Below are 13925 nucleotides of genomic sequence, written 5' to 3' on the forward strand. Positions count from 1 at the left end.
ACGCTTCTCTTGAGTAGGATACTTGGCTGTTGGAGTCTTTCCCAGCTGGCAAAGGGTGAGAGGTAGGATTTAGGATTGATTATCCGTCAATCACAGGGCTGACACATAGGAACAGACAACCAATTACACTCACATTCACACCTATAAGCAATTTATAGTCTTCAATTTACTTAACATGCATTAGTCCTGTTGGGGGAAGCTGCAGACAACCAATGACAGCAGAGGAGACTTAAATGTACACTATGCATCTGGTACAAGTCACATGTGACACATGTTAACAATCTCCCTATTGCACACGATAATTTATCTCAACACTTGTTCATCCACTTAAGACAAATAAACACGATTCTTGAAAAGATGAGCCCCAGGATATTAAATAGTTAACTGCTGATCCCATTTGGACCACGTTGCTAACAAAAGAAACAGTTCTGATGCACTTCATTAGTTTATCTGATGAGTTAAAGTGTGGAGTCTTCATGTTTTAATAGTATTCGTTGTACAATGAACAATCTTATGTTGTTTGGAGGCAGCTTCTTTTCCAGTGATTAGCATTGCAATGTTTTATACATTCATGTATATATTCGGTCAAGCTACCTGCCTAGTTAATCCTTTTTTTATTTGTTGTAAAACCCCATTTCAGATAGGCCTCCCCTGACTAAGCTCATCCACCATCGGCATTTGTTTACACATCCGGACAATGCTACTGTTAGTGGAAATACAGTAATACCGCTCGCCCTCTATCCATCATGTTCATCCTTCCTGTCTCTGTTTCTCCTGCTGGTATTGAATTTTCATTTGTCTTTTCTTACTCTCAGTCTAACCTATAAACAAGATACCTAGTAAAATGCCAATTGTCAAAATAATTGTCCAATGATACGCCTTCATCTAAAATCAATCTTCATTATCTAAATGTGTTGCCAGAATGGCTTTTAATATCCATTTCGCTAATTGACAAAATTAACTAGGATGACGATTATCACTGTGCAATAAAAATGTGAAATGAGAATTTAAGCTAATGTATTTGTCTTTAGACTTGGTGAAGCAGCATGTGAGTAATTATCCACGGTTATTTTTCTCCTGTGTTCCAAGGATTTCGGAATGATTTTTGTTTGTGGTCAGGACCCAGGAGTTGTGCAGCTGCCTGTAGTATCGTCAAGACCACACCAACCGAGACCAAGACATTATTGAGACTAGGGAGTATCGGGACCGAGACTGAGACAAAACCAAGTAAACATGCCTTTGATTCCGAGACGAGACAGGGACCCTTAAAAAGTGATATCGAGACCAGTCTTGAGAACTCGAGAACTAGCTGCCAGATCTGGTGTAATACATTCCATTCATCAGTTCTATACAATTGCTCATCTCACTGCAAAAATAAATTTAAAAAGATATCTGTTTCTGTTGAATACAGTGTGTCTAACACTGCTCAATAAACATGGCGTGTTTGTCTTTTCCAGATGACTCAGGAGCAGTACATCCTGGCAGCGCAGCCGAGCTCCCTGCACCAGCGGGGATCGTCGATGTGCGGAGCCCAGGTGTACCCCGCGGTGGGAATCTACGGCTGGAGGAAAAGATGCTTGTACTTCTTCATTCTCCTTCTTGTCATCACCATGATTGTCAACCTGGCGCTGACCATCTGGATCCTCAAAGTCATGAATTTCACTCCGGTAAGAGGCGAGTTGTCTGTGTCATTAAAATGACAAAATGTTATATGGTTCAGTGCTCATGAGGGAGTTTATGTGAAGAACGCTCTTAGGGGTGGTTTAAAAGCTTTGCTGTCAGGTAAAAGAAAGGTTGGACTATTTGTAAACTAGTCCAAAATGTTTGGGGAAAAAAATATGTACTAAAAGACTGGAAGTTGGTTTGTTATGTGGCTTCTGTGTTTGTACTGTTGTGCTGTTTGTCAGTGATATTGATTAATTTCAGTTCTATTGCTCAATTGTTAAGTTCTAGATCACAATTATGGCATGGACCACAAGGAGATCCGTAGAAAAAGAATAAAAACTATTCTGGATCTAACCACTAAAGTACCGTATTTTCCGCACTATAAGGTGCACCGCATTATAAGGCGCACCTTCAATGAATGACATATTTTCAAACTTTTTCCATATATAAGGCGCTAAAGTAGAGGCTGGGGTTACGTTATGCATCCATTAGATGGTGCTGCGCTAAAGGGAATGTCAACAAAACAGTCAGATAGGTCAGTCAAACTTTAATAATAGATTACAAACCAGATTTCTGACAACTCCATTCACTCCCAAAATGAATAAAAAGCTGTTTTATTTTCTCTGAGGTAAAGTATTAGTATTAGCTAGCGATCCAAGATGGCGGTATCTTCTGCGCATACGCGTCACCGATCGTGCAGGGTCACCGATAGCGTCTTGACAGCGAGACCTGTTGCGGCTCAGTATTGATCCATATATAAGGCGCACTGGATTATAAGGTGCATGGTCAGCTTTTCAAAAAATTGAAGGCTTTTAGGTGCGTCTTATAGTGCGGAAAATACGGTATGTGATCATATTACAAGATAGTGTTCTGTCAAAGGGATTTTGATCCTACTGTAAATAGAGCAACATTTCAATAACACATAAAATCGCCAATCAGTATGGGTTCATCTCCTCTCAAGATAGATTCTATAAGCGTATCATCCAGGGGTTACAGCTTCCAAGCAGCCAATAATCGCATTATATCACCTCAAGGCACCGGAGCCTAAACTCTGATGGTTGGTATGCAAATGGTGCCGCGTTTCACCTGGCTTATGTTTCAATATATATAAGAGAATATAAGAGGAGCAGTAATAAAAAAAAAAATACAAGGAAGGAGGGCTGCAGTTAAGAAATATGTATGCCTGCGGGAAGGCAGCTGGCACAAGAGAGCAGAGGATATTTCATAGGCTAACTGTGAAAAACAATATGGAAAACCACAAGACTGGAGTCATAAAGTCATAAAGGCAAGAGGCAAGAAAAGCGAGAGAAATATCAATAAAAACAAGTCAACGTGGAATAAGTAAAGTATGGTATGAATACATTAAAATGCTAGCCGTGCAATGAACTGTTTTCATCATCGTTAGCAGAAATATGACAATGTAGACAAAGCTTACACTTTAGAGATCCTACAAAGTAATTTTCATGATTTGTTTCTAAAATATGATTGAAGGTAAGTGTTTAAAACTTGCAAAGACAAAGAGAAATATGTGGGAGTGAATTGCTGAGAAATAGTTGACCAGATTTTCAAAATTAAAACCAGGGTACTACAATTTTGCTAAATATCAAATATACAGTAAACTCTCACTAAGGACTATTTACATAGAACAGATTTAATTGATAGTGTTATTACTTTAGCTAATGCTAAATGCTATCTTGGTTGATAGTTCAACAGCAAATTCACTCACTATAATCCAACCTTTCTTGCTCGGTTCCGGCAGCAATTGAAAGTTGGCTGTGTCGTTTACCTTACACATAGTAACATTGGAAATATACCACCAAAAAAGCTCCACTTGCGTTGGTTCTGACCGATGAATGTGGCATTAGCCTATTAAGACTAAATTTCCCATGATTGTTAGACACGTAAACAGGAAGTAGTTCTAGCCCTGGTATGACGAAAACACACTTGTTAGCAATTAGATGTGGACAACAATGCAAACATGAATGTGAAAGTAAATAGGAAGGAATTTAACAGTTAGCGGGTCCGCTAAGTAGCTGCTAGCTTACTTGCTGGCTCGTGGACAGGTGGACTAGCGGACCGTCTGTCCAATTGGTCCATCGACCGTTCTCACCGCTTGCATGCATCACACAGCCACTCATTACACCCTTAAAAATTCTTGGAATGAACATTTGGGTTGACTGTGGCTTGTGGAGTGTTCATTCATTCACAGGTGACCGATCAATATATGACTATGTGTATGTATGTTTTGTCCCATGGATGAATCAATTGATTTAATACTCTTTTGACTATTCAAAATGAAAAAGTGAAATAAATAAGCACTTTTTTTTGTGGAAATGGAGTACATGAAATGCCTTACAATTAATTAAGTCTGTACAGTATGGCATGCATGCTCAGCATCTCCCTTCAAGCATCTGCTTTCTTGATCCATAGAGACCCATTGATCGATTTTACTGCTTGCCAGAGTAAATGTAAATGGATGATGAGTTGGCGGGTGGGTGTTGGAGGAATGTCAGAACAACTTTCAGTTGGACTCACAGAACCGCACAAATCTTTGGAAGTTCAGACCCTTTGAATCTGCTGCTGCAAATGTGATACAATACACATTGTGATACTGTGCAAGTAGAGCTGTGCAGTTTTCCATTTATTCAAAATTGAAACTGCATGCACAAAAAGTGAAGTTGAGAATTAAAATATAAATGTGTATTAAGTAAAGAGACTTTTATCTTTAGAGCATACAACGGGATTTTCCCAAAATAACTTATTTGTAACCGGCAGTAGTAAATTGTCGAAATTCTTTTCTTTGTTTGATTTTGCCATATTTATTTCTGGCTGAAAAGGCGGAGCAAGAAGCAATTTGCTTTTGAATAGACAGTTTTGGCAATAAATTACAGTGAAAGGCACTGGCGTGGGGCGCAACCTGTATTTGAAAGGCAGAGTGAGTCAGCAAGGATAGTCACGTTTGCACATTGTGCCAACATTTATTCAGCACCTAGCCGCTCATGCTAATGTGTGTCAGTGCAAGCCTGTCTATTCATGCATTCGATCACGTGTGCCTTCCTCTTTCAAATACGTGAGCATTTGCTGCACAAATATTAATTTTCAGCTGACACTCCATTTATTCTGCTTCCCTCCTCAAGGTTGTGCTACAACTTTGGAGTTTTAATCCATCGCTCATCACTAAGAGTCGAAACTTTTTGTCTGTGAAGGATCCTTTTGTAAGTGTGATTGTATGTAAAACCGTGCAAGGTTTTAGAGCATACTCAAAATCAATAGCAACGACCAACATTAAATTACTACATATAAAGGAAAAATGAAAAATATGTTCCTGTATGACAGAATGAAGGGCTATAATTGGGATTTGATAACTGTGAATTGCATTTGCACTGTAAATGACATTACTGCATGAGGATGCAATGGTAATCAAGTTCCTGACAAATTAATATGTCACATGCTTACAGTGTCAGGAGACATACTTACATTTTCTCCATTTTGTGAACTGTAAATATAAATGTTATATGAAGGCAGATTACCGCAAGAGGGTTAGAAAGGCTGAAGCTTTCCAAATCATACGCGGAACATCGTCTCACTGATTTTTAGCCGGACCATTTGAATTAGTAATTTCCTTCAGCTGAAAAGGGCGATAGGTACACGATCTCAATTAGTGACCGGGCTGCACTTTGCTGTCACGGCTGCCGTAGTCATTCATGCTCACCAGATTTGTGTACATTTTCACACTTGCCAAGAGTAGCTTAAGTCCTTCAGCAAACGTAAGATGAGCGCTCTGAGAAAGAGAGAAAAGGGCAAACGTGTGCGAGTACGTTTGTGTGTTTATTTGCATGTGTTTGTTAAAAAAAAAAAAAAATAAATAGTGTCCCATTTCGCATGATCAGCTTTTCCATCCTCTGCCTTCGGGCTCGCAACGAGCAGATCTGTTTTGCTCCCTGATGGAGTGGAAATGAGTGGCCCATCTGCAAGCCCGGGAAGGCAGAGTGTGACGTGTGACAAGTGGCTGCGTGGGTGTCAGCGGTCCCACTATTGGTTTACTCACAAGAACACGTAAAAAAACTTGTGGACTGTGGTGGACATGGCCATATAATTCAGATGAATGGATTGTTATTTTTTCTTAATCTTTTTCCACTTTCAAGAATTTGGACGTGCATGTGATTGTTGAAGGCCAAGTCAACCCCCAATTTATTTAGCTATTTATTTATTTTGAAAATATGTTCTATGCAGCCCCACTAGTCTAAATATATTATTCTGTTTAATATCGCATTAGTGAAATAAAAGTTAAGCAGCAAAATCCAGCAGTTTTTATCCATCTCAGGGGGTGGACATTTTGTCACTTTCCAGCAAGCTGAATTTTCACGGTGTTTGTGAGTTCACAAACTCCGGAGAATACATCTTGTACTGCTTCCGGTGATACATTTGCAGCCAACCTTTTTTAGGGCGGGACGAAACCAATAAGCGCTGATGGCTCGGGGAAACAAAGAAACCGAATAGGCGACTTAATTAATTCTGTTCTTGCAGAATTACTCACCATTTCCTTGTTGAATTTGAACAGTGAGAGGTGCGTTGTGCATTTTAAAATGATAAAGATAGTTTGTGCTTTCTCCTCCCCACCCAGACGAAATGGAAGACGACATTTTTCATCCATTGCCTTGATTGGTCAAAACTAGTGTTATTCCGATACTGGTATTGGCAGAGGGCCCGATACTGCATTAAAACAGTGGTATCGGTATCGGTGACTACTAACAAGTAACATGCCGATACCATTAATTCCAACGCCAATATAGAACTTTGGATGCAGCATCTTGCGTCTTGCTCGTGCACAACATTCACTGATATGTTCACTGCATGCTGATATAAAATATCCTATTGGCCATTGAATGCTCTGAACCAATGGCGAACCAAAGGCAAGACAGCTTTTTCATGTTGAGGAAAACAAAACAAAAACAAAACAAAAAAAACTTTGGTATCGGTATGGTATCGGCATCAGCTGATACGGCAAAGCTGGGTATCAGAATCGGTATCGGGGGATAAAAAAAAAACAAAAAAACGTTATCGGAACAACACTAGTCAAAACAAATGTGCAAAGATGCAGTATCGTCCAATCAGCTTGAAGTATTGTGCAGCAAGTCCCTCCTTTCCCGAACGGATCTGCCGAGTGAAGTCCCAGATTGATAATGTGAAGAACTCGCTTGAGTGAATCACAATTATCAATCTTGCTTGTGCGCTTAGACCATTTTGCCACCAATGTTGCTCAGGTCTCAGGTAACAACCAATCACAGTGCAGCTTCATAAAACAGGTGAGCTGTGATTGGTCATTGCCTGAGCCCTCAGCAACATTGATGTCATCTTCAGATGACAAGCAAGTGGCAAAATGGCTGCCCACTGAGATGGATACAAACAGCTGTATGTTGCTTCATATGTCATATTCCACAATTATAGTATTAATTACCATGTTATGTTTAGACTAGTGGGGTCACATAAATTATTGTTGTTTAAGGTTGACTTCAACTTTAAATTTGTGGGCATAAAACATGTTTAAGTGAACCCATGTCATGTGTAATCTTTCTCGTCCCACACCATATGTATCAGATTTGTACGTTAATATTTTTATGGGTTTTTACAGTACGCCAGCAAGTCTGAATTCAGAGTTGTGTGCCTTCAGTGTAGTACAAAATTCTGGGTAGGACTGACTTGTTTGTTGACTCTCTCTCAATGAATCTGCTGTAAGCTCTTTCTCAGTATCTTTGGTGTTATTGCCATCCACTTTCCAGACTTTATGAAACTAGTGCACAGGCTAGCAGACTGAAATATTTGGTTCGTGACCAAGTTATTTTGATAAAGTGGTTCTGCTAACAGCCACATGCTACGGCGGGGTTGCTGAAATATGGTGCAGTAGAAAGGTGTTAGTTGATTTAGATCCAATTTATCTGGTTGTAGTAGGAACAGGTGTTTGTCATAACCCCAAATGCCAGACCTTCGCATGAGCAAGCATGCTGTGTCCAGCAACCATGGGCCACAGTTGTAAAACAATCCATGAGCTGTCGTAAGCCGGAGGGAAGCAATTTTGGCATGTAAGGTCCACCAGCCCTGTCCACCTTCCACAGGCCGTTAGAGAGAGGCTGTACAAAGCCAGTGTACCCTAAAATTCCAAGATGGCTCTGCATGTCTTGTATCACATATCTTGGAGGTGTTAGCACAGCCGCTTTGTGCCAACGACCAAGTTATTGGCAACCAGAAATCGTCCTCTATACAGTGTGATAGCTGGGCAGCAACCATTTTATTTAGACAACCTTGTACACTCTATTTCCTTTGCCTCCCTCTCATTTATTTTTTATTTTTGCCTTCTTAGAGCCCTCTATACCCAGATACACCATAAGGACTCCTAAGCTGCTAGTCTGCCACTCAAGCTCTCCAGGCAATACTGGTACTATGTGCTCCCCGCACTGTTGGACCAACAAAGTCATCCATATGGAAGTGGCTTCTTCATATAGAGGCAACAGGGCCTGCATAGTGCATACACAGTCAACATAATGTCATTTTTATTATTATATCATCAATATAGCTGGATACAGTCAGATATTTATCAAAACGATGGATTCAGGAAGTGAAATACATTATTCCCTCGTTTATTGCGGGTTCATCTTTCGCTTGTTTCATTTATTTTTTTAGCTTGGTTTTGGTTTGTTTATTTATTTATTTTTGGTCTTTGCGCGGCCGCATCTCTCAAACCCGATGGTCCGACCGGGGACATACGGGCATCTGCGGATTCGTCTCAACGACACCTTTCCAACGGTGTCTGTCCCGTCGCTCCATGACATTGCATTCCGGAGATAGAAAGTATATACTGTGCTGTAAGTAAATAAAAAAAATAAATAAAAATAAATTAAAAAAAAAATGGAAAAAATACTGTAAGTGCAAAAAAAAAGCTGAATGTTGAAGCATTCATAATAACCTAAAAATCATAGCAAAATGAAAAAAATAAATGAAGAAAATATATACTATGCTGTATAATAAGTAAATTAAAATAAACATACTTTTAATAGAAAAAATAATGTAAATAAAAAAAAGCTCATATATGATGAATGAAAAAGCATTTATAATAAAGTAAAAATCATAACAAAATGAAAAAAACATATACATGAAAAAAATAATATATAAAATTAATGGGAATTTAAAAGAAAAAAACAATAATAATTTTTGGAACGTAGCACCTGCGATAAATGAGGGAACACTGTACTGATTTTGAGCCTAGACCGAATTCTTTTAAACTGTCTGAGCTATTTGCTGGGAATAGGAACCGGGTTGGCCCACGAATAGCAAAAATCCATGTATAGTGACACACATTATAAATACATTGGAAAAAAAATGTTCACCCCCAAACATCCAAACATCTTAAAAAAAATAAATAAACAGTGTTTAGATATTTTTCAAAAAATGTTAAGTTTTGGGGCATTCACCTTTCTAGGTTGCACTCTACAGGACTGAGCGCGTGGTTGCGTGTGTGTGTGTGCTGTTGAAGGCAGTATCAGCACTGAAACCTGCTTTCCTCAGCTTCTCTCCTTCTCAGCATCATTATGGCTGTTCACACCTGCACACTAGAGTTTATTGCATACACACACACTCGCACACATTTTTCTCATTTTGTCGGTAACAGTGCTGACCTCAGGTAATGGGAGAGTCCGGCGTGAAATGTACTGTCTTCCTTTGACACTCATACACACAAACACATACGCACCAATACTCGCACAAAAACACGCACACGCACTCAAAAAGAGGTTAATGTCACATACCAATTAGACTTAGAGAGTGCTGACACATTTTAATTGCTTGGATTGTCGCTTCATATGCTGCTGGGTGCACGCATACACGCAGTCAATGAAATAAAAATGACATTTGCTGAGACAATGTGGGTTCACAACATAGGGGCATCTTCACTAAAGGTTTGCGTTGCCTTTGTACCGCGCTAACCGGTAAAAATGGAGCAATTCGGGAGCGCCTAATTCACTAAACACAAAGTGGGAAATCCGTCACTAAGTGAGGGGTCAACCGGATTGTGCCACGGTGCGCCGGTGTTATTTGCAAGTACGTAAATTATGCAATTTGCATACATTTGACGCAAAATATGACCACCCCAATGTAAATGAGACTCATTGATATGCAGCGTCTAATTTGTTTATGCGTAACGCAAATAACGTTTGTGGAAAGCATGTATTAACCTTGCGCAACCTCGATCCCGCGATCATGACAGCAGTGCATGGCACGGTGCACTGTCGCTCTCTGGCTGTTCACACACACAGACAGACAGACAGACAGACACACAGAGAGGGGGAGAGAGAGGGGGAGAGGGAGAGAGGAATCTCTCCATTTTGGTTTAGGACACAACGTAACCCGGGATGAACTGAATACCACGTTTCTGTTTCCTGTCTTTCATGAGTGGAAAAACTGATTCATCCAGGTGTGTCTGGCCAATGTTGTTGTAGTTACTGAGATCAGGCACACCTGGATTAATCAGCTTGTCCACTCATGAAAGACAGGAAATGAAGGACTGGTGTTGAGTTCAGGAAGTAGTGGAGTTGTGCAAAGAGCCTATTGGAATATGTAAGTGACAACAACAATAGAAACGCCAATTGCACCAGCACCATGGTAACGACAAGGCATCCATATGTCATGTGGCCAGAACTTGACCAATCACAACGAGTTGGCCAAACACTCTCTCAATACGGCGCTGATTCAATAGCGCCCCCTGCTGTAAAGTTTACTGGCTTTGCACGTGTGGATCATGGTTTTCGGCACGTAAAACTGCTCGGCGGAATATCACTGCCAAACGTCACGTGAGTTGTATCCGTAATTGTAGAATTGCTTTTTACGTATGCAAAATATTTTGTTGTTGTAATTGAAGATATGCTTCTTTGTGTACGTAGATCACGTTTTGTGTACGTAGATCACGTTTTGTGTACGTAGATCACGTTGTGTGTACGTAGATCACGTTGTGTGTACGTAGATCACGTTGTGTGTACGTAGAACAGGTTTTGTGCACGTAGATCACGTATGTACAAAATTAATTGACATGCCCACTTCTCACGTTAAAGTTAAGTCTCTAGTACTGTACTTTCTTAGACCATATATGTCAATTTAAAAGGGAACAGGACATTATTTTATCTTTATATTTACATTCTTGGAATGAGTTTCAAAACAAAGAAGTTATAAATGTCTTTGAGTCCACATAAAAATAAAAAAAAAAAAAACAAAGCTTGAGATTACCACCTCTGTAAAAGCAAAGATATTTTTATAGTGTCAGCAACATTTTCAGTTTGATGTTGGAAAAGAACATAAAAAACTGATTTGTGCTTTTATGCATAAGCCCAACCGCCTGTGACAGCTAAATTTGATTTAGTCAGCACTATAGTCTTATTATCTTCAGTAGCAATATGTCACAAAATGACACGAAAAACACACACGGCGAGCCTAACGCTTCCCTGCAGTGTATACATCTCGATAAGATCTACAGTATGTTTGTGTGTGTGTGTGTGTTAAGATGAGGATTTTACATTGAGTGTGTCTTTAATGTATGTGTAGGGATGTGAAATAGCCATCAGTCAGCAGTTTTATTCTTGTTATCTCTGCTGGCACTCGATCATAGATATTAACAATGATAAATAATGAACACACTCATCTTTCAGGGCCCCAGAGTGAGTGTGTGCGTGCGTATACTAACAGGGGCAAGTGTGCTACTTTAAGTGTTTGTCTCGGCGCGTCTTATGGGATCAGGTTGATTGTGCTTACTTTTATGCTGACGGTTTTGTTTGTGTGTTATTTCCTGCGTGTTGGTTTCATGCGATGTGATGCCGAGGCGAGGTGGCAGAGCTCTCAAAGCGACTGACCCAAGTGATACGTCAAATTAGTGGCACAACATCTCGCTGGCTGTTTTGTCGGTTAAGTGTTCACCCTAGGTTTTAAACGATACTTGATGACTCTGTAGGATGTACCCTGGTGAGAAATCGTTTATCCACATCATTTCATTAAAATTATTGTCCCACCTAATTTCCCTCATATATTTGAGCGAAAACTTTCCGCATGTTAAGACATCGCAAGTGATACGCATACCATTTCGATGACGGCGCAAGTTACCTCAGTGCAAGCCACTTCAATTTTAAAGGCTGTCTATCTCTGTATCAAGTAAAACTGTATATGGGGTGTGACAATAAAGAAATGAGACTGTCGCAGCCAAACTTATGACTCAATGCAATTTGGCTAACTACTTTTGTCACGGTGTCGTGCAACTTAAGCTATTTAGATTTAATATTATCACTCTGAGGCTGAAGCTATTATTTAGAAAACTCCTTGTCCCGCCAAATGATGGGGGGAAAAAAACCAAGGGCACACTGGTTTGACTGTCTTGAAGAAGCCGACATCTCATGTTTTTGTGAATTGAGAAAAAAAAAAAAAAAGTTAAACTTCATAAATATTACTTAGTATTCTAAGTTAATTTATATTAAGAAACTAATTTAAGTCTAATTTACGATGAACTTTTATTGAAAAAGTATTTCAAAGAGATTAAGATTAATTGCAAAACCAGACAACTTTAAGAAAATAATTGAGTTAAAAAAACAGAGTTCAAAGTCCAAAATGTTCACATAAGATTTTTTTTTTTTTTTTTTTAAAGTATTATGCTTTGTGAATAATAACAGGTGATTTGTACTTAGACCTGAAACTAACCCTTAAAGGGATACTTAATTCATTGAGCCATTTTCAGCAGTAAAAAGTTAAGAATATGTCTATAATTAATGTGGTATATTAATTATTTTCATGTACAATTAATACATTTAAAAAGCAATTTTTCGACTTGCCATGATTGGCTGTTACCTACTTCCTCAGCATAGGTGACGTCATCATCAGTCGACAGCAAGTAGAAAAATGACTTTTTAAAGGTATTAATTGTACATGAAAACTAATGACGTTATTGAATTCATTTTGGACAAAATATTAACTTTTCACTGCTGAGAATTGTTCAATAAATCGAGTATCCCTTTAGTTTGATTAAATTAACCCTTAATACGGTGCTTCTCAATTCTTTTTTTTTGTTATGCCCTGCACAAGGAAGAAAATATTTAGTGCTCCTCCAACACTCTATAAATTGTCTAAAAAATAGTACACTTTTGCACAGGAACTAATACTGCTTGCACGCACTCTGATGGAAGTGCCCAGCTCTCCTAGTTAATACAGATGACTACAAGCATTCACAATGTCAACTCATTACCTCAGTAATCTCTTTATAAAATGAAAGATTGAAAAAAGTGTTTCACCCAAAACAGCCCATGTGCTTGGTATAACCAAGCTTGAACTGTCAGTAAAGCATTTCAGCTCCATAATTACTGTTTCTCCGCCTGGATAGATGGCTTCCACGCGTAGTGCGCTATTACAGCTTAGTTGGCCATGTAGTCACGGCAGGAGAATCCCATCTACACCGAGTACAGAGCAGTGACGCAGAGGGGATCAGCGGCAGATCGGCTTTGGTCCTGTCATGGCCAAGCTGCGCTTCAGTGGCTGGAGCAATTTTAGATGGATACAAGTGTATTTCTGGGAAGCGGACTTAAGAGATGTTCTCATGTTACAGGAGAGGATGGTTGCTGTCCGGCTGATGTGCTCAATCTCACTTGTAGGACGATCATTGATCACTTGACCATTCCATGTATCTACACTATTGAATGTATTTTATCCTGGGTTTTTGGCATTCAGAAGAAATGATGAATAAACAATAGAGGAGACACATATTTCAGAGAGAAAAAAGACTAAATAAATTTGTCATGTTTTTGTTTGTTTTGATTGGATTTATTTTGTTTCATGATTTACCTGTGTCCCTTTTTTCATATACAGTATTGTCTTTCTTCATTGTTTACTTTCCACCTTCCTCATCATCAACTAATCAGCTCCCTCCAGCCATTTGTGTGTTGTCCAGGTGTACCTCATTATCTCATCAGTTTGCTTGTATTCGGTTCTTATGTACAAAGACGTGCGTCACTTTCATACTAAAGCACAGCATATGGCAGAAAACATTGCATACACAATAAATAAATAAATAAATAAATAAATACATCGGAACTTTTGGAGTACCAGACTTCTCTTTCTTCATACCGCTATGTAAATATGCAAATTAGTATAAACAAGTTGTTATGTACAAAGACTTGTGTCACTTTCATACTAAAGCACAGCATATGGTAGAAAACATTGCGCGCACACACAAAAAATAAATA

General features: G+C 39.1%; 1 protein-coding gene across 5 annotated transcripts in view; it reads left to right on the forward strand.

Annotated features, from left to right (window-relative positions):
* The window catches only part of sgcz (sarcoglycan zeta), a 273737-nt gene that overhangs the window by 157824 nt on the left and 101988 nt on the right, over positions 1 to 13925 (forward strand). For all 5 annotated transcript variants that reach the window (XM_077525222.1, XM_077525226.1, XM_077525223.1 and 2 more), the window contains exon 2: positions 1458 to 1667. In XM_077525222.1, coding sequence (XP_077381348.1) covers positions 1458 to 1667 — 210 coding nt within the window. The remainder of the gene's footprint in view (positions 1 to 1457; positions 1668 to 13925) is intronic.

Source organism: Festucalex cinctus, chromosome 6 (genome assembly GCF_051991245.1).
Source record: "Festucalex cinctus isolate MCC-2025b chromosome 6, RoL_Fcin_1.0, whole genome shotgun sequence".
In the NCBI taxonomy this organism is placed as follows: Eukaryota; Metazoa; Chordata; class Actinopteri; order Syngnathiformes; family Syngnathidae; genus Festucalex; species Festucalex cinctus.